The sequence below is a fragment of the Dipteris shenzhenensis genome, chromosome 15 (genome assembly GCF_047967505.1).
Source record: "Dipteris shenzhenensis isolate YYH24624 ecotype China chromosome 15, Dip_SZ_1.0, whole genome shotgun sequence".
NCBI classification, from domain to species: Eukaryota; Viridiplantae; Streptophyta; class Polypodiopsida; order Gleicheniales; family Dipteridaceae; genus Dipteris; species Dipteris shenzhenensis.
In genome coordinates this window covers 53,732,203-53,753,996 of record NC_141610.1, presented here as the reverse complement: position 1 = coordinate 53,753,996, position 21,794 = coordinate 53,732,203, and the positions used below count along the sequence as shown (strand labels likewise).

The 21,794-nt window shown below is 45.3% G+C and overlaps 1 protein-coding gene across 1 annotated transcript in view; it reads left to right on the top strand.

Annotated features, from left to right (window-relative positions):
• The window catches only part of LOC147893989 (PH, RCC1 and FYVE domains-containing protein 1-like), a 130,317-nt gene that overhangs the window by 57,620 nt on the left and 50,903 nt on the right, over positions 1-21,794 (top strand). Inside the window, exon 5 of the mRNA XM_087386597.1 lies at positions 21,559-21,759. Within this exon, the coding sequence (XP_087242723.1) occupies positions 21,559-21,759 (201 nt within the window). The remainder of the gene's footprint in view (positions 1-21,558; positions 21,760-21,794) is intronic.

Sequence of the window (21,794 nt, the reverse complement as noted above, 5' to 3'; positions counted from 1 at the left end):
GATGGTATCGGGTTAATCCGCAGCATTCTGATGCCTTCACTTGTCAGCTTTGGATTGACCATGCTTTCACATATTTTGGTCATGCTCCTCTTTGGTTGAGGCTCTCTTTGCATGACTGTCCAGATGATAGATTGACATGCAGACGTCTTTTGCTGATAAATAATGGCTACCTTGACCATGCTGATTTTAAAGCCATGGTTTCTGATGCCATTGAGGCTCTTTCTCATTAGATGCACATTGATCTGGATTATGCATGGCAGGCTTTTGTTGCAAGAACGCAAGTTGTTATTCGGGATTATGGTAAATCCTACATGCAAGCCACATGGGAGACCGTGAAGCATGCCAAATACACTTGCCAGAGTTTGACTGAACTCAGTCATCTTCGGCCTTTGTCTTCAGAAGAAAGCATGCTATTATGTCAGGCTAAATTCTGTCTCCAATCAAATGATCATAGAAAGCTTGCTAAATGGGAGACCCGATCTTGACAAAGGGCTTTTTTGGATAAAGGTTGCTCTTCCAAGCAATTCTTTAAAAGTTTGCATTACAAAAGACAAGCTGCCAATATTTGTCGGATCTGGATGCCTCATGGTTCTTGGTCCTCATCTCGCTCAGAGCTTGCTGCTTTTTGTGTGCAGCACTTTTCATCTCATTTTGGGCATGCGGACATTCTTTTTCCTCAGGTTGTGTTTGCCCGCCAGCTTCTTTTGCAACATGTTCATCCCATCCTCTCTAATGCTTAGGCTTTGGAATTGGAAATTCCTTTCACTGAAAGAGAATTGTCAGATGCTGTTAAATTCTGTGGCAGATGGAAATCTCCAGGATGGGATGGTCTCACTGTGGAATTTTTTCTTGCCTTCTGGGATATCCTCAAACTTACTTTGCTGCAAATGGTTAATTCAGCTTGGGAAAACCAGCAAATGCCTATGTCATGGGTCAAGCTCCTTCCAAAAGAGCAACTATTTGATTCGGTCACTGATTGGAGACCAATAACGCTCATGCCAATCATTTACAAGATCATAGCCAAAATGGTTGTTGATCATATGAAAGGTTATTTGCATGATGGGCTGCATCCTTCGCAATATGGCTTCGTTTCCTGTAGACATATCACAGATAATACTACCAATGCTTATATTGGGATTGAATATGCCAAATACACGCAACAGGATGTTCTGCTCTTACAGGTGGATATTAAAAAGCTTTTGATACAGTTCAATGGGAATTCATCTCGCAAACAATGCGAGCTTTGGGGTTTGGAATAAAAATGCAGCAGATTATATACTGGCTTTACAGGGACATCAATGCAGCTTGCATTCTTTCTGGAGATCTCTTTGATGAGTGGACTCTTCGTTGTTCGGTCCATCAGGGATGTCCCCTTAGTGCTTTATTGTATGCCATTGCTACTCATCCTATGCTGCAATATATTGATAATCCCGTGGCTACAGGCTCCCTTTATGGTTTGGAATTGGATGCAAATCGCAGCATGGTTGCGCAAGCCTATGCTGATGATTCTTTCTTTACCCCGAAGAATACACAGAATGATCTTTGTCTTCGTGTAAGTTTTCAAAATTCTAAGCTGCTCCCATTGCATTCTAAAGACTGGCATAGTCTTTTGTGGTCGGGGGAAATCATTCCTCCCACTCAGATTGTTCGTCATCTTGGTTATCCTTTGGGGTGGGGTCTCACTCGTTGTCAATAAATTAATTGAGTGATGGTCAAGCTTTGAAAAAAGCTAGAGTATTGAAAATTGGCAACCTGGCCTTTACATGTTTGGCTTCGGATAGTGCAGTCCATCCTTGTGGCATATATTCAATTTTATTTGCCTTTGATCCTAATCACCAAGGCAGATCTTGCTTCTTTCATGTCTGCCATTATGTAAATCTTCTGGCGTTCCAAACATGGGAGAAAAAGTCTCAGGTTGCTTTCAGTGAATCGACTTTGTTCTCCTAAGATGCATGGTAGTTTGAACATCACGAATATCCAGGTGCAGATCCTTGCTCATAGGGAAAAAATGTTGCTGCAATTTCTGCAAGGTGATCAGCCTTGGGCTCTTATGATTAGATCTCTAGTCACACATATCAGTATTTCTGCCTTTGGTCACTAGCAAATCGGTTACTGGGATTTCTTATTTGGTCGCATTGATGGCACTTTGCTTGGCTGCCCTTGGGTCTCCAATTTGCTTCTTGATTGGAAGCACGTCCTCTCTCATCTGGAATGGCATGGTCGATAGTCTTTTTGGGGTAATTCTTTGCGAGCTGAAAGCATTCAGTGGCCGATAACTTTTTCGTCTCCACTGGCTTTACAGGAACCTCTCCGTTCCTACTTTGTTTCTTTTAAGGGCATCACGTCTGTTGCTAATGTTATTCATGATGATGGCTTTGTGCTACCTTTTTCTTTGGTAGCTACACGGTATGGCTTGGGCTCTCATTATCGTGCTTTGTGGCAACAAATTGCTTATATACTTTCGCCTTTTGTTCCGATTCCTCCTTTGGAACTTCAGGACATGTTGGAGGATTGGAATTTGACTTCCCCAGGGTTCTCTTCTCGCCCTTTGAGGCTATCTTAGATTACGGTCCCTACATTGTACAAAATCCTTTTGTCTTAACCTTGGGTTTCAGAGAAAGGGAATTCTATTTGGTGAATACATCACCCAGCCAAGTGGTGGAGAAAGAAATTACAGCAGCTTTGGGCCTACAAAACTACTCTTCGGCAACATGTTTTCTTCTGGCGAGTGCTTCTAGGCATTTTTCCATGTGGACAGATGTTGGCTCATAGACACATTGCTCCTGCTCGTTGCCACAGATGTTTGAGTTCTCAGGAGACTGTTCCTCATTTATTCTGGTTTTGTTCATGTTCTCGTGAAATCATTGATCTTCTTCGGCAGCGCCTGCGAGCGAGATTCCCAATTGTTTCTTTTGGGAAGTATTTCTAGCTCTTTGGTTTTCATCCACCCAAACCGGAGTTTCATATTTTCTTTGTTTGGGTTTGCTATTGGGCACTTTGGACTTTATGGACAAACAAGAACTGTAAAGTCTTTGGTGATCCTATATTTTTCTTGTTTGGCTTTTTAAGGTGTTCTTTGTAGCAATTCTTCTTTGATTGCTTGCAGACATGCTGCGTAGATCATGATGTATATCTAGCATACACTGAGATTTTCAGCTGATGTAATTTCGGCTGCCTTGTTTTGAGGTCGCTACTCTTGTAATATAATCAATCAAAAGTTTCCACCAAAAACCCCCTCCCTCCTCACCCCCACACACACACACACACCCACATTTTTTTTTAGTGAATTTCTTCTGCGTTATATTACACAATCACTATTCCAAAAAAGGGTAGGAAAGTGCTCAAATACATCAAGAGAGGATTTCAAGATAGGACAAGTATACATTATAGTCTATGTGCTGAATTTGTAGACAATCATAAAAGGATTGCTGCAAAGAGCGCTCGAAAGTGGAAAAGTTAGATCACCAAAGACACTATGATTTTTGTCTTTCCATAGAGTCAAGAGTGCCCAATAACGAACCCAAGTGAAAAATAAATCAAACTCCTGTCTAGGTGGGTGTATCCCAAAAAGTCAGAAAGATTTTCCAAAAGTAGCATTCGGAAATCTGGTTGTCAAACGTTGCCCAAGGAATCCCAGAAAATCACGAGTTATATACACACACACAAACACACACACACACACACACACACACACACACACACACACACACACATGTAATCAATCTTGGGTATAGGGGATCTATTCTTGATTGTTATCATATTTAGAGCAATGTAATCTATGCACATCTCCATGATCCATCTTTCTTTTGTACAAGCATGTTTGATTGAAAGTTTAGTTCAACTTTTTGGGACAATGGTAGAATCTAGATCAAAGTTGGCTCCAACGCTACAAATGTTTGTCAAATGGATAGCATAACTACCATAAGTGAGCTTATGGGTCACACCATGCACTATGTTTCTAAATATTAACTTGGAGTGTTAAAGTCGGTGTATAGGAAGTAGTTTGGGAGAGGAAAGGAAGCACTATCAAAGACTGACCACCAAAGTCCAAGGTGGTTCTAAGGTGTCAGGGTTTATTAGATGGTTGAGAGAGATGAATGAAATTGACATGATTTGGGGTTTACCCTTCACAGTGTTGATATGAGCGACAAAAAAGTGTCGAAGATAGCATCGCTAAAGCATTGAAAGTAATGCCCCACCACTTGAGAACAAAGGAGAGTTTGTTCAAGACTTTGTACTTAGGATGCGATCTCTTATTAATAAGTTGACTAATGTGCCAGATGACAAGTCTATGAGAGCCTGGTTCATTACAGGATGCACCAAGGTGGACTTATGTAAGCCGATCTTGTTCAGAACAGTTAATGTTTGAATCACTGCTTGTGATTATTTCCGCTCGTTATTTGAGGCATCAACCCTGCAAAGATGGAGCTGCTGCAATCGGCCAGATTTTGTGTCTATTGCCTCTGTCCTACATTTTTTGCCTTTGCCATGCACCATCTGGTCTGCTTGCACCCATCTCCATGTACCAATAATTTTGCAACCGTATATGACTTTGGTGGGTATACCGCTTTTGTGACACAAAGTAGCTTTCCGGTCCCTACGAGATCTAGAATCCCAAGAAGAAGTACATGAGCCCAAGATGATATGAAGGGTGTGCCTTTTGAGGTCATTTAACATACCATCACAATGATGCATGACATCAGACCGGTCAACAAGCGAAGGCCCTATCCTGTGAATCCCAAAGACACAACGATTGTGAGGGAGGAGAGAGAGAGAGAGGACAAATGTGACCTTCATATCCAAGGCCCCCCAATACACACATTTGCTTATGGGATTACTCCCACTTTGTGCATTGGACCATCCATTGGAGTTGCATGTAGACTACACATTGCGGCAGTACATAAAAGACATTAAGTTGGAGGGCAAAAAACACATGTTCTTATCCCTCATGTCAAGGGGGAGTAAGTCCAAGGAGGGATGAATTGAAGAGGGAGAGCAAGGAGCTGGCTGTGGGCAGCAAGGGGGTGGAAGAGGCTATCCAAGGGGCAAAAGGGACGGGAAGAGGACAAAACAGACTATGGCCTACTAGAGAGAAGTTCGATGGCACACTACATAGGCAGCTGGTTGGGAAGCTCATTTTTTTGTGCTCTACCAGGCCGGATCTTTCATATGCCACATGCTTGCCATCTCAATTCATGCAATCTCCTGCAGCTTCTTTGCGGAATGGCGGGGTTCCAAACAGAGTTCAAAGATAGCCATGTGGTTCTATGCCACTCAATGGACAGCCATCAGTTATGTCAAATTCACAGGGTCTCCAATGTCCCTGAAAGTTCTCAACATGGGACATTGGGTCTCGTTGACCCAAGAATTTCGTAATAATACGAGATTTGGCAATAGCCAGAGGTTTGCCCAAGGAGGTTGGGCTTCTTTGGTGGCAGGTGCAATACAGAGGAGTAACGAGGAGCTCTAGTCCTAAGCCCTTAGAGGGAGACACGCTTTGTAGAGGCGAGAGAGATCTCTGAGATGAGACCTAGCATCCATAGAGGGACTTAATGAGCTGGAACCATACTCGCAGTGGCGTAGTGATCGGTATGAGAGTGCGAGGCCTGACCTTCAAGCCATGGAGGTTCAATGAGTTGATTTCTCTTACCACTCCTCCGAGCCAGATGGGTACAGTCTGGAGATTGGACTAATGTTGCCATTCTCCATAAACCCACATGGAGACTGGCACTAGTGCTATATGTAAGTTTGGGCTCTCAGAGTAGCAATTGGTCCCATCACTTGTAAACGATTTCTCTTATAATTCCTTGTTGCAGCTTGTGCATTCATTTCCTATGTCCCATTTCTTATTGACCTAAAGCTAACATCCTATCTACACTTTTTTATGCCATATCTATCGCTAAACATAGTCCTGTCCATGTATCTTTCTCACAAAAATGCTGAGCTGAGCCTAGTGGTAACAATGAACTCCACAAAAAGAACCCATTGGTAAACAATGGAATAGATCCTTACCATGTGAAATATGATGGCAAGTGTGATGCTTTCACAATTTTGCAGTTGATACATCAGTTCGTTTCTCATTTCCCGCTTGCCTGGATTACGGATGAGCAAGTCAAAGTCCACCTTGCAGCTGGCAAACCACAAGATGTTCAAAGGAGAGATGACCCTGTACAAGGAGTACAGGGGAACAAAACGGAGAGGAGCTGGGCTAGATTAAACCTTTGGACAGCAAGTCTTGTACTTGAGCCATAATCTCCTCTCTCGGGGTAGCATTGACCTTGTAAGGTTGTCTGTTGGGTGGCTCACTGCTGAGTCAGCTCTCCATATTCAAGGTGCCAGTCTGAGAGGTTCATTCCATGCACTTGAGAGGTGTCTTTTGTATTTTCAAATTCTCCAATTAAAAAAAAAAATCTCCCCTATGTGGGGGGAGGGGAGCCCTCTCTCTCTCTCTCTCTCTCTCTCTCTCTCTCTCTCACTAGCTGAATATGCATATCTTTGCAACTGCATGACATGAGGGTTAGTGTATGCAAGACGGTAATGGTCCCTTCGTGTGTTGCATTGACGTTTTTAAGATCAACACACACTGACTTTGCCATTTTTGGCCCTGCTAAGGGTCTATGTAGGGATGGAGAAGTTTTTTGCTACTCGTATACTAATGTCTCTTGGTTTGATTGAATATATTCTAGTCTTATAGAGGTATATATATATAATGTCTCTTGGTTTGGGTTATTTTCCCATACAAGAGCATCAAACTGACATATGGTTGCTCCTGCTAGTGGTTCTACTGCTTCTGGTTGAGTGGTTCTATCTTGAGTGGTGCATTGCCCTATCAACTAGATTTAGATGCTCGTTTGGGAGAGACTAAAATGAAATCGTTTAGTCTTCACAAGCAGTTGTAGATTGAATGAATAGATTTTGGACTACCTTTTGATTAGCCTTCTCCTTTAGTGCTAGCTTTTGTCATGGCTAAGTCTGCCCTTCACCTCCGGAGTACCGATAGAAACTCAGTATGAAGACTTTGTATAAATGGATGCTCAAGTATCTGTGGGTGTGTGGATTTGTATGTGTGAGAGCATATGTTCATACTATGGTCTACACCCACTGCTGGGCATTGATGACGTCAGTGGGGATGTCATAGTAGCTAGTCCTTGCTATGCATGATGGAGTTTATGGTTTTCAACCTTATGAGTGACTATCATGAGATTGAAATTGCACTATGTTGTGTTTTTAGAGGATGAGTTTGGGCATGTTCTTGGACTCATCTAGGTATATGCTTCTGGTTGAGGGGTTTGGTTTTCTCTATACAAAGGCTTTCTTGTTCTGTGTTTTTGTAGATCTACTCGTCACATTTACTGATTCTATGCTCATTTTCTACCTGCCAACATCCCTTTAAAAAATGAATTTTTAAAATGCTTAAACAAGACACACCGACATGGCTTATTCTAGCATAACAATTTCCATTTTAAAAATCTTCTTGAAGACTTAAATGTCTCTCATCAAACCCCCATTACAGATTTCTTCAATGCCAACCCTTCACCTTATATATTGCCCCTAGGCCCTGTATCCAACTAGCCCAAGTGGTCAATAGAGACAAAGGCAAAGAAAAGATTACAAAGTTCGGGGATTTGTGTGCAAGGTCTAGGGATTATGACATTGTGGGACCGCAGACCTGATTTGCAAATATCCAGATGGAGAGCTATAAAAGCAAAGAGAGATGGTCTATGTCTTTACACTGCATGAGATAGATGGAGGGGGCTGGGAGTAAACAACCAATCTGTGTAACATCTGTCTATTCACACAGGTTGGTAATAATTTCATCCTTGTTCCCCTCAACTATACATACATGTACATGTACATGTATGTATGTATGTGTGTGTGTGTGTATGTGCATGTATGTATGTATGTATAGAAGTAGAAGTAGAAATTATTATCGTCCACGGGGGGCCGAAAACGACCCATGGGACCCGAACGGTGTACAAGAAAAGTCTCCTCCGGTGTGGAGGGGTCAAGAATTTTCAAGTTCTTGACGGTACAAAAAGAGGCGGGTAACAAAAGATCCTAATGCTGCCGGCGAGGCAGTGGAAAGGACTGATGTTAACTGTGTGGAGTCTCCCAGTAACTTCCGGTAGTCCTCCCTAATGTGTGCATAACTGGGACACTGCAGAGCTATATGTGCCTCTGTCTCCACTGTTTGAGAGTCACAAAATCTGCATATTCTGGCATGTCGCAGAAGATTCAACCACGCTCCCTTCTCAATTGCCAGCATGTGAGATCTAGTCCGGAATCTAGCAATATTTCTGCGATAGAGCAAGGGGATGGAAGTGCTGATGTATGCTTGAGCAGGGGCCTCTTTTGTCATATATGTGGACCAACATGTGGGGTTGATGTGATCTTGGTAATACTCCAGCTTCACCCTCTTCTTTGTTGTTAGCCATTGAGTCTGTAGAGTGCTCAGTAGGGACATCTGAAATTCTTGGATATCAATTCTTGCGGGTGGCATAGTCAGGTATGAGTCTACATTCCATCTGCTGAACCACTTCCTTATATCTGTCCCCCATCTTGTGCAAATGATCTTGCTCTTATGGTTCTTTTGAAGTTTCATGCTGGCCATCCATGCCCTGTGAGGTAATCTATCTGTTTGCATTTGTTGTACCTCCACTAAGTATTGCAGTACTCTAACCAAAGCATGGAACTCGATAGGTCTCCTGCCTGTTTCTAATAGTAGCACCGAGTATGGAGTAGTTGCCTTTACACCTAAGTGGCGGCGTAAGAAAGCCTTCTACATTTTTTCGATCTCATTCCATGTCGATGGGGGAATGCTGCCTCCCCATACTTCCACTCCATAGAGTACTGTTTGAACCACATGCATCAAACAAAATGTTCCGAATCTTCCAATTGCGAGTGTCGGTGTGCCTGCAGTCATTTTCAAAGTGAGAGAGTATTTGCCCCAGCCTGTGTCTAGTCTTCTTTGGACACATTGCCACCATCTATGATCTGCTGGAATATCAATTCCTAGGTATTTAAAAGTATTGACATATTCGAGGGGCTGTCCATCGAATATAATGTCTGGGGGATGTAAAGGCTGAATGGTGCACACTGCCATCATTTTGGTTTTGTTGACATTTACCTACAGCCCGCTCTCTAGACAAAAGGTCTTCAATATCTGTAATAGTTTGTGCATGTGGTCGGGATCATATGCAAAAAGAACTATATCATGTGCATATAGCAGTAACAATATTACCCACACTCCTATTTTGGGGCCTTGTATGTCTTCTGTTGACATAGCTTCTTTTACAAGTTCTTCTAGCCTATCAATGCATATCCCAAATAAAGTGGGTGAGAGTGGGCAGCCTTGCTTGACTCCCATGTTGCTTTGAAATGCAGTCGATAGTCCCTGAGATTGCTTCAATCGGCATAGAACTTTTTCATATATCCGGGAGATGCCCACTCTGAGTGTCAGAGGGACCTCCAGGATGTGCATTCTATCCCATAAACCTCCTCGTGGTACTGTATCAAATGCTTTTCTGAAATCAACAAAGCAACAGAGTAGAGTGTTTCTGTGTAATCTGCTTTCATCCATGAGGACCCTCAGTGTAACGAGGTGGTCTGCAGTTCTGTGTTCTTTGCGGAAGCCTGCTTGCCCAATAGCCCTTTTCTTGGCTTCTTCTGCCCAGCTGCTGATTTTTGCTTCAAGTATTGTACTAAAAAGTTTGGCTGGGGTGGAGCTGACCATTATAGTTCGATAATTGGTAACTGAATTTCTGTCGCCTCCCTTGAAAAGGGGCTGAACCCAATTTTCCTGCCAATCAAGCGGGAAACCATGTTGTAAAGCGTGTGTTAACACCTGTGATAGCCACTCTCTTGCTTTGTCTCCTGTCCATTTTAGAAATTCAGCGCACATAGACATGTGGTCAGATGCTTTTCCATTGGCCATCTTTTTCAGCCCTGTTTCTATGTCTTCAAATGCAAAAGGATTGGGAGAAGCAAGTGGTATCTCTTCAGTCCCCATTTCTGTCGCATTGACATGATTGTAGAGTTTAATGACGTATTCCATCATATCTTCATCTGATATATTCCCCATGATCTTTTTCTTCGGACTCTTGACATGCCTCCAACCTTTCTTGGGATTTTTGATGAATGTAAGTAAATCAGATTTTTCCTTTTCTAGAATGTAATGCCTCTTCTTTTTCTGTGTGAGAGCATTATATTGTTTCTCCTTCTGTCTGTACAAGTCTGTGTTTGGAATGTGTTTCAATGCTTTGCGCATTTGCTTGCACTCTTCATCGTACCATTTCTTACATGGTAGACCTTTGACCAATTTCTGTCTTGCTTGGGGGGCTACTCCAAACACCTTTGTGGCGGTGTCCAAGATAGCCTCTTTGAGGGCTCCCCATGTGGGTGTAACTGCCATTGCATTCAGCTTTGCATCTAGTGTGATGGCATATTCTTTCTGTTTCTCTTGATCCACCCGGAAGCCTCCTGGATGTGCTGTAATTTTCTGTGTGTGGATTTCAGCCTGCACACTAAGGGTGGGCCACAGGGAGAGATGGTCTGACTCTGGCTGTTTTGCTCCTATTTTGAGGCTCTGAATGTTAGGTAATGCATCTACATGTGCCAAAGCATAATCTAATACATTGTGCCCTCCACTAGCCGAAAAACATGTAGTCCCGTTGGTCCTGGGAAATAGTTGCATTCCATTTAGTATTGGCATATGTAGACCATTCATCATGCTTCTGAGTGCTCTGCCTTGTGCATTAATGGTGTTATCGTCTGAGATCCTGTACCATCTGTCAGCCACTTCGATTGCATCCTCTTTATCCATTTCATCATGCATGATCGGCTGAAATTGCATTTGTCCAGTTCTTGCATTGAGATCACCCAGTATTATGACTTTGCCTACTTCCTTCAACTCAGCAATGTCTAGGCATAAGGCTGCAAATGCATCACTGGTGTCTATTCCATTCCTGCCATAAAAGGGAGAGTCATGATGTGGTATATAGCAACCTGCAATGAAGAGAGGGCATGCGCCTTCGACTTTCAGCCATATAAACCTCTTGTATTTGTCGGCTCTGTAGAAACTGATCTTTTCTGCCAAATGTTCCTGATACATGCATGCTACACCACCTTAACCTCTTTTCCCTATCTGTTTCTCATACACGGTATGCACCACGTATCCTCGTACGTCTGGAATCCTGCAAATTTCGCTCTCCCATGTTTCTCCAAGGAAAATGATGTCTGCATCTTGTATGAAAGCATTGATACTAATTCCCTTGTTCCAGGGGAATCCTCTGCAATTCCAAAACATTACTTGTAAGGACTTGTGAGTCCCATGGGTCTCGCATCCCTATTTGATAGTCTCCTCCATTGGAGGGATTTTCCCCTGTCGCTTGAGCCTCTCATTGTATTGCTTCCTTCTTATTTCTTGCTGTTTTGGGGTGCGGTCCTCACTGACATAGAAAGGGGAGCCCTTGAGGTATACTCTACTGCTGTCCAAAATGATGTCACGTTTTGTTGTGTCCATCACTGTGCATACAATGGCTCTTTTACCAGTCGTACCTTCTTCTATTCTTCCCACACGATGTGCTCCATACAGTGCCACATCTGGCATCGCGAAGTGCTCTGCAAAGAACTCTGTCACCTCTTTTGCTAGGCTGAGGGGACTCTCCTTTTCCACCTCTGGAATTCCTCGTATGACAAGGTTACGAGATTGTCTTTCTTTTTCTTTTTGTTCCTGTAGGTCTTCCTGTGTAGCAGTGTTGTTACGGGCTGGAGGAATTTGGGCTTGTTGAGCTTGTTTATGCTCGTTTGCATTTCCACCGGGTGTGAGCTTTGATGCAACTTCTACCCACTTTTTGGGTTCCTCTAGAGTGAATCTTTCCTTGTTCCCCTGTTCTTGGGCTTGTTTAAGTTCATGTACCTGTTTGCAGCCTGTTTCCACTTTGGTTTCTAGCACTGTCACTCTGTTTTGCAATTGCATCACAGTCTTGTGGAGTTGGAGATTTTCTGCTTGGAGTTCCACCAACATGTTAATGAGCATGTCAATTTTCTTGCTGTTTTTGGTGCAGTAAACCTTCGAGAACGGAGTGGCAAGATCTAGTTTCTTGCTCAGTTTGAGGGGTCTGAAAAGTCCCCATCTCTGCCTTGAGGCCTGTCAGATTGCTCCTCTTCCTACAGGACCTTGCTGGACGAGCTGGAAGGGAGACGGCCTGTTCTTGGTGTACTGAGCATTACCCGTGACCCCTTTCGAGAGAGCAATGGCCAGTTGGTCCGGCTTGTTCTTGGTGACGTGACCCAGGCCAGTCGGGTCGGGTGTGCGTCAGGCTTGTAGCAAAGGGCGGAGGCGGGGGACAGGGTTGGCAACGAGGCGGCAAAGGCGTAACGACGTGATTAATAGTTCATGGGTGGCGATTGTGCGACAGAGGCGTGGGGGCTGCTGGTCGGCAAGAACTGTATGTGATGACGGGCTTCTAGTCGGCGAGGGGCAAGTGGTAGCTGGTCCGCTAGGTGCCATTGTCGGCTAAGCGGAGAACGGAGTAACGTGTCGAGGGAGGAAGGTCGGCAAGGTATTGCGGGCTGCTGGTCGGCGAGGTGCGAGGGTGTCGAGGGAGTCGAGGAAGGCAGGTCGGCGAGGTACCGCGGGCTGCTGGTTGGCGAGGTGCGAGGTACCGTCCAGCCTCCCGAGAGAAGGAGAGAGGAGGGGGGGGGAGCAGCAGGTAGGAGGGAGGGGAGAAAGAAACAAAGAAAGAAAGTGTATTATTGTCCACTAAAGGCCAAAATGGGCCCATGGGACATCAAGAACTCTGCATACAAGATAGCACAAAATCAACGTGCCACAAAGAAGAGGCATCGTCGAATATCATCTAAGTGCTACGCAATACAATGCAAGTGAAAGTACATAATGCCAAATCTGAGCCTAAATACAAAGTAAACTAGATGCAAGGAAACCGCCCCTGGGTGCAAAATGGGGGGATGAGTACAATATGCCAATGCAAAGATACAAGTCCAGGTGTCACGGAGTCTGAGAACCAAAATAATACTGGAAATCCTGTCCATCGACTCTGCCTCCTGCTATGAGAGTACAAATCTGAGCAAAGGTGAGGTGAGCGGCTGGTGGGGCGAGATCTCCATGAGTAAGTCTCCTCCGAAAAGCTGCCATCATCCTGGATCGTCTGGAGATGAAGCGACGAGTACGTCCCCTATGTAACAAGATCCTGCGGCGTCTACAAACCATCTCATGTGTACATCCACAGGGTGGAGGCATGTGTGCTGTGTGAGCTCTGACCTCCTCATGCTCCTCCTGGTCTCTGTCCTCTGGTATAGCGTGTGCCTGAGCTCTATCAGGCTGGGCTCTATCACGCTCCGGTCTGTGCTGATGGTCTCTGAGGTAGTCTCGTCGAAGCATAGTGGCCTCCCTGACATAAAGAGCTAGGCAATGCTGATCCTCGTAGTCCATCACTCGTGAGAGAGGTCCAAAGCCATCCGTGAAGAGACAGTGGAATCTACCTCTGAGCTCATAATATAGCGGGCATCTGCAAATGAAGTGCTCCTCTGACTCCACCTCTCCCATGGTGCAACAAGGGCAGATCCTGGTCTCTCGGCCTGGTCGCCGTCCATCCTCCATGCGTCGCATCCTACGAGCCTCTATCTCGAGCTGATGCGAAGAGACTCTAAGCTGGCCAAGGGCAATCCTCAGTGAGTGGGACATGTGGATACTTGTATAGCCTGGTGGAATGACAAATCCATCCTCTGAGATCCGAAGGAAGTGGTCACGATATGTGGCCATCTTCGTCGGAAGCTGCGTGGGATAAATCCAAGTGCGATACGTATGAAGCTGCAGCAAGTCTGCTCTCGTGACCTGGCTAAGCTCGTGGCGAGTCAACTCAAGATGAGGGGCATCTATGCTGTATCGGAAGGGAGGCAGTCTATCCATGTCTAGTCCAAGAGATGTGAGCCACCTAGTGAGTCTGAAGTACCAGCAGTATCGGGCCCCAAATCGTGCCAACTCCATAGAAGATGCAAGTGCTAACCATGGCAACCGAGCTCTGCCTGTTGTTGAGTCTCCAAACTCCCTAACCCTATGCAAATACATGACCGACTGAAACGCTGCATCCAATGCAAGGGGAGTAGCTCCAAACTCTGCTAGCATGATCTCGTGCGGAACTGTAGCCTTGGCCCTAATGAGCCGAGAGAACATGATGATCTGTAACCTCTCTACTCGTCTCCAATCTGCAGCGCCGAGGTCTCCTGCCCAGAAAGGAGCTGCATACATCGCAGCTGGTCTCACCAATGTATCAAAAAGCAAGGAGAGAGAGAGAGAGAGAGAGAGAGAGAGAGAGAGAGAGAGAGAGAGAGATTAACGTCTGCATAAAGCCTCACGGGCTTATGGGACAAAGTGCAAAACATAAATTCTTACATCATCTAGATAAACGAGAGAGAGAGAGAAAGAAAGAAAGAAATTTTATTAGAGTCTTCGGAAGACCCATGGGTCTATGAGACTGAAAGAAAACCTGATACAAATCCCAGTAAGGGTGGAGCTACTAAAATGAGCATCATCACCCGTGCTGAATCCTAAGTCTGATCATGCAGTGAAAAGAAAAAAGATTGGAGCGGAACGTAATCCTCTGTATGTCATGTCGCCCTGGCTGGTGCATAGACGGTGATGGGGGGCTGGCATCCGTCAAGGGGTCCCGTGCATCTCGATCTCCTAGAGGAGGGTCGACGCAAGACGAGAGCCACCCTGACTCTCGTGGGACGTATCCCGGGTCTAAACAATGACGGGAGGTCCCCCAGAGTGATCTGTGTGTCCCCTCGATGTCTTGTGTGTCGTGCTGCGGTCGTCGGGTCAAAGTCTCTGTCACGCCTGCGGCTAGAGACTGGATGATCAATGTCACTCGATGGGAAGAACTCTGTGATCCTACTCTGAGATGTGTCTGATGGTGTCAACAAGCCCCGTCGCCTGAGTAAGTACTCTCTGTGTCGGACTCCCTCGTGAATGAAGGCCGCGAGGCATCTCTGATCTGGGTAGGCGAGGAATCTGGAAAGGAGCCCGGAGCCGTCTCTAAAGAGATAGTGGTAGCGGCCTCGGAGCTCGTAGTACATTGGGCACTTGAAAATAAAATGCTCCTCCGACTCAACCTCCTGACAGTCGCACAATATGCATATGCGATGTTCCTTAGGGATCCCCTCTGCTCTGTCGCTCTCTATGCGGAGGTGGTGTGATGATACCCGAAACTGTCCGATGGAGATCTGTACTGAGTGAGGCATATGAAGCTCAATATACCGTGGTGGTGTGATGAATCCCTCCTCCGAAATACGAAGACAATGATCTCTGTAGAAACTTAGCTTCACTGGAAGCTCCCTCGACTACAACCAGGTCCTAAAGGTGTGTAGTTGCAGGAGATCCTCTCGAATGACCTGGTTGGTGTGTGATTCGATCAGGATGGTGGGTGGGAGTACCGGAGGGGCATCTAAACTGTACTGAAAAGGAGGTATCCTATCAATGTGAAACCCTAGTCTCACAAACCATCTGTGAGTCCGTGCATACCAGCATCGCTCGTCTCCCTCTGCTGCCAACCTCATGGAGGAATCGACAGCTAACCATGGCAACCTCTGTCTCCCTGATATGCAGTCCCCATATGATCTAACCCGGTGTAGATATGTGATGGTTTGAAAGGTTGCATCTAGCTGGAGTGGAGAAACACCAGACTCGGCCTGAATGATGTGATGTGGTACAGATGGTTTCCCCCGGATCATCCGTGAGAGCATGGGGATCTGCAAGCACTCCACCCGTGTCCACTCTATCTCTGACATGTCAGGTCCCCAACAAGGGCTGCCATACATACTGGCTGGTTGGACCAAGGAGTTGAAGAGAAGAGCCTTGGTCCGAGGGTTTTGAAAGTGTGAGTGGAAGCACTGTCCCTCTAGCTGAGCCAGTGAGGCATATCCTCTGCTCAGTCTGGCCTGCATCGCTAGTCTCATCATGAAGATCGGGCCGGAGAAGATGACCCCCAAGTAAGTGTATGAGGATACGATCTCAACTGGTGACCCACTGAAAGTAAACTGCTTCCGTCGCATGATTGCTCGAGAGGTGTTAAAGATCATGACCTTGGTCTTGCCAAGGTTGACCTCCAAATCATGGGATAGACAAAAAGCCTGCAGTGCATCCATGTGTCGCTGGAGCCCCTTGGGTGTGGATGACAAGAGTGCCACGTCATTTGCATAAAGAAGAATCCTGATGATGATCCTGGCAAGTGAGCAACCAGTCCCTTCGAACGCCCCCATGAAAGTCTCTAGCTCATCGATGTAGAGGCCAAACAGGGTTGGTGATAAGGGACAACCGTGTTTGACCCCTATGGTACTCAAGATCTCATCTGTCCAACCTGTGCTTGTCCGAACTTGGTGTGAGACTCTCTCATCAAGTGCCATGACTGCCTAGAGGATCTCCTAATCAAATCCTCGTGTTTGTAGGCGTGTGATGAGACGAGCTCGAGGTATTGTGTCAAAGGCTTGGCGGAAATCCACAAAGCAACAATATACCCTCTCCTTCCGTGATCTGGCCTCCTCAATGACACTCCTGAGTGTGAGTATGTGATCCATAGTCCCATGGTCTCGCCTGAAACGGGCCTGACCCTCTGCTCTGAGCCCTCTCATCTCTACGAAGAGGCTGGCTGACGCATCCAATACAGCTGCATAGATCTTGGACATCACATGTCCATCATGATAGTCTTGTAGTTACTTGGGTCGATGGGAACCCCCATCTTGTGGATGGGGGTGATGGTGTTGAGTGTCCAAGTGCGGGGGAAGCCAAGGCAAACGGCATCATGCTTTGCTATAACTTGTCGATCCCATATGCGATAAACTCAATGCATAGCCCCTCGTGATCCTTAGCTTGGCCATTATGCAGTTTCAATGTTGCGTCCTTGACTCCCCCTCTGGTGAACAATGTGCAAGTGGTGGGGCAAGGTGTGTGTATGAGATCTGGAGTGGGTTGGTATGGGACATCATAAAGATAGTGTGCATACGTGTGCCAGACTCTCGTGTCGGTGAGGGGTGATGGAGACCTATGCTCAAGGAATCTCCACCAAGAATCCTTAAAGTTGTTGCTGTACAAGATGTTCAGCACAGAGAGAGAGAGAGAGAGAGAGAGAGAGAGAGAGAGAGAGAAATGAGCGGCTACAGGTGACCATGGGATCCAGCCCTCAGTCTCGCATGAGATAGTACATCCAGAGTTGGCCATGACACCACTACAGATTGATCCCATCTTTCAGGCAGTGACTTTCATCCAAAGACTCTGGGACTCACCTCATTGGAGACTATCGAGGCTGGCTCTAGAGTCATCCAGACGACTAGTTGAGGGTGGGGTAGACACATGGTATGCACATGTATCCACATGGTTTGCTAGACACAGGATTCAGATGGAGGAGGGATTCATCGTCAGACCCCTATATCTCGAGGACATAAGAGCCTCACATGCACTAAGGATGCGGGTTTCATCCCATCAGCTGAGGATTGAGATAGGGAAGCATCACATATACCTAGAGAGCAGCAAACCTACACGTTATGCACACTGGGGGTGGTTGAGACAGAGGAACACTTTCTTTGCACCTATCGAGCCTACTACGAGATCCATGGACGATACCACTGTCTCTATCAGGATGGGAGTGGCTTTGGCCCACTATCACGATTGATCCATTTCCATGACCAAGTCTGCACTGGGCTCTATCTGCTTGAAATGCGCCGACACAGGGAGGCCCTGCTACGACAGATCAAAGAGTAGCAAGAGGCGATCACACCACAAGATGCAAAGGCTGACTACACAGTGGCATGTCATAGATTTTTATGCATTCGAGTCAGCTCCAGGACATAGCGGTGCGGGCAGTCTGGATTATCGAGACAGGACTGCAGAGGCCACCCACGACACGGAGAGCGCCTAGAGCACACTCGATTGAGGCTCGTTCTGTCACAGCTTTCCTCAGAGGTAACCGCTCGAGACGAGGGGTCACTCTCAACATAGCTCAATGGATTTAGAGATCAAGGAGACCACGCTCCCCTCCGACGCTGTAGTATGAGACAGCCAGACAGACTCAGATTTGAGACATTTTCACAAACGAGCCATCACAGTGTCGGGTTTCGGTTTCTAAGTTTCTAGTTTCTAGTTCCAGTTTTGAGCCTGCTCCAGATAGCAGATAGCACATGATATGATATTTTTGCACTTGATTTTGCTTGAGCCCTTGAGCTCTCTTCATTTAAGCACAATACTCAGCAACAGGTCTTAGCGCGCCCTTTGCCTCAGCCCCACACACACACAAACACACACACACACACACACATACTGTGGATCATGCGAGTGAGAAGCAAAACTTGAAGTCTCTCTATGCGGGACCAATTTGTCTCTGATAAGTCTGTCTCCCAAAAGGGACTACCATACATCCTTGCTGGGCTGACCAATGAGTAAAAAAAAGAGAGCTTGTTAATGTCTACGAAAGACCAAAGGGTCTATGAGACTGGAAAATACCAGATAGAATGAAAGCTAAGGGTGGGGCCACTAAATGCTCATCCCTACCCAAGGCTATGGCTATGATGAGGAAAAAGTGATACATCACGCGATCGCTACAATAAAAACCCAAAGAGGAAAAAATGCCATAAAGAATCCCTTGGTTGGCTACCAATCGGTCAACCGTGCATTCGAGTAGTTGGCCATGTGTATGTTGTCTGTGGGACCAATTACATGGAACGACTGAGGAGAGACAAGAGTAGCTCGTCTAACACTGTCTCAGGATCTGGTGAGGGCTATTATCAAGGAAGAAAGTCAGTGATAGATCGTTGTTGGTGCTTGGCTTGTTGAGTCCATCCCTCCTTTGTAGTCTCTATGATGTGGCCCATTGCTTGACAAGTGCTATCGTCACTCCAGTGGTATGTCTCCCCACGTTGAAGAGAGAGGATGTGTCTGCAACCCTCACGCGAGTGTCCACCTAGGGCCGGGTCAGTTGGGTTGTGTCCTTTGGCTCTTTGTTGCATTTGGTCCCTTGCTGTCCCTGGCTCGGGTCATCGGAGGAAAAATCCGTGATTGTGCTCTGGCTTTGATCAATTGGCCCCTCATGTGCTCTCCTCTATGCTTGTATGAGATGGCCTTTGCGTCTCTGGGCCTTAAGAAGGAAAACAGCCACACGTTGCTGATCTGGATGTGCCAAGAACTCTTTGAGTGGGCAAAAGCCGCTATTGAAACCACTGTCCACCGATCTCATAGTATACAGGGCATCTCAATGCATAGTGATCCTCAGTCTTAGTCTCCTGCATACTACGTAGAGTACAAATCCGTCTCTCACGTGGGATACCCCGTGCCCTCAACCCATAGTCTGTGTGAAGATACCCAAAATTGACCGATCAAGATCCTGAGTGCATGATGTGGTAGATGAATCTGAGTATAGCCTGGCGGCTCGATGAATCCTTCCTCTGAGATTTGTAACAGTGATATACTCTGTAGAAGCTGAGTTTCACCAAAAGCTCGGTATGTGCTAACCAGGTCTTGTATTTGTGGAGCTGCAAGAGATCCTCTGTAATGTCTGGTTCACCTCCTGATAGGTGAGCGGAATGGATGGAACCTCAAGGTGATACTGAAACAGTCGCAATCTGTCCATTTGTACTCCGAAGCCTGCAAACCATCTGCGTGTTCAAGCATACCAGCTCCTCTGACCGTCCTCCACCTCCAATGCCATAGATGAAGTCAAGGCTAGCCATGGCAGTTTGCATTGTCCGGATGTCGTGGTACCAAAGTCTCTGACCTTATGGAGATAAGTGACAACTTGGAAGATTGCATCAAGGCGTAAAGGGGTAGCCCCAAACTCTGCTAGTATGATCTGATGTGGGACTGATGGCTTGCTACAGATTATCCAAGCAAAAAGTAAAACCTGAAGTCTCTCTATGCAGGACCAATCTATCTCATTCTGCTGTCTACTTGCTTTCCACTTTTATAGCAGAAAACTTTTCCTTGCGCAACTCATATCTCCAATATATATTGGCTTTTCACCTTTGCAACATAAAATCTTTCTTTCTTGCATACCTTGAATTGTTGAATTGCAAGGACATCATTATATCATGAGTGTGACCATCATACTAGCCCTCATGTTTTGGAATTACTTTCATTTATTACATAACACGAATAGTACACCTTCATAGTCTAGGTGTATTGTTATTACTATATGTACCTCATTTTTTCTCTAGAATAGGTCTTTTTCGTTCCTTTCCTAATATTGAAAGCCTCCATCTTCCTATCCAAATAATAATTTGATCATTCCATTATCAATTTTTTCTCCTTTGCTAGCGAGGAACTCCAAGCGACACTCCTAATTCCCACCATTATGTTGCTGGTAAACAATGTCTTCCATGTTTGATGTTTTTGAGCCATTCTCTACATTGACTACAACAACCGTTGGCAGGGTACAAGAGACTTTGTCGATTCCTTGTGTGTGGATGATGGTATTCTTTGTACTCCCCAAGTTCTCTTGGAGTACATCTGGCCGGGGCTGATCATCGTCCTCTTGCAGGACAGCTTCACATAAGCCCTGATAAGAGATGTGTCAAGGAGTTTGCGCTTTAATGCGGAATTCTTGATGCACGTTCCCCTTTCGTATAAGCTTCTTTTGCACTTTGTCGGCTAGACTCGATCCCCATGGAATGCTTTCATAAAGTTGAAATATCAAATTTCTCACCTTCCAACTAAGTGAAATGCCTTGCATTTGATCTGGATTAGGAATGCAATCTTTTGTCACATAATATTCTATTTTCAAGTGGGAATTCTACTTCTATATATTTGTAAGTGAAGACCATTATACTTAGCAGCTCTAAAGGAAATGTCCACTGTATTTCTTTAGATTCTATCACTTTCATTTTCGCCACATCTATATTCACTTGCAGATCTGAAAAGTTTTCAAAGGAAGTGTCTTTATAAATTGAATTTATCTTATTTCAAGGGCATGACATCATCTGCATATGTAAAATACATACTTCCCGTTCTATTGTTTGTAGTTCAATGTCATTGAGTAGAGCCGTCAATCAAATCTGCCCTTTGTGGGCCGAGACATTACCATTTGTTTTACTGATCAAAATATGATGCTTTGTTTAAACCCCTGTTTTTTCTTGGGGACTTTGATGGCTAATTTAGACTGCCTCATCCTTTTTCATTTCCTTTCCACTTGTTTTCCACTGTGTTGTGTCCAAGGTCTTTCTGTACCTCTCTGGTTTGCAAGAAACGTCTGCTTCAAACTGAGTTTTCCCTCCAGCGTTTGCTATTGTTTGTTCTTTGTGAAGTGGTATAGCATTATTATTATTTCTCATGTGGAAGTAATTTCAGCTGCTAGTACCTAAATGTATTTTGGGTGGAGTGGATCTATGGTTCCAGATCTTGCATTTTTAAAATTTAACTTCAGTCTTCTAAATGTATGCATATATTCTATATGATAATGGGGTCTTGGTTGATACAACCTTTGAAGCATATTGAAGTGTCAGGATCTGTAAAATCACAAAAGAAATGTTGTGACCCTTCTCAATAAAATTGCACAGATCTGTAGGGACAAAGACCAAGCGGAACTGTGGTTTGTTGGCTTGAAGGCCTTGATAAATGGAGGTCAATCACAACAGTTGAGAGTGCACTTGAAAAATGACGGACCTTTGTCTTTGGATACAAGCAGCCCCATAGGTTACCTTCGAAGAAAGTTTACCGTAGGCTCTGCTGTAGTTGCCAATGATGGGTTGCAACAGCAGGTGGGATGTTTGGGTTGCCAGTAATCTTTCTACAA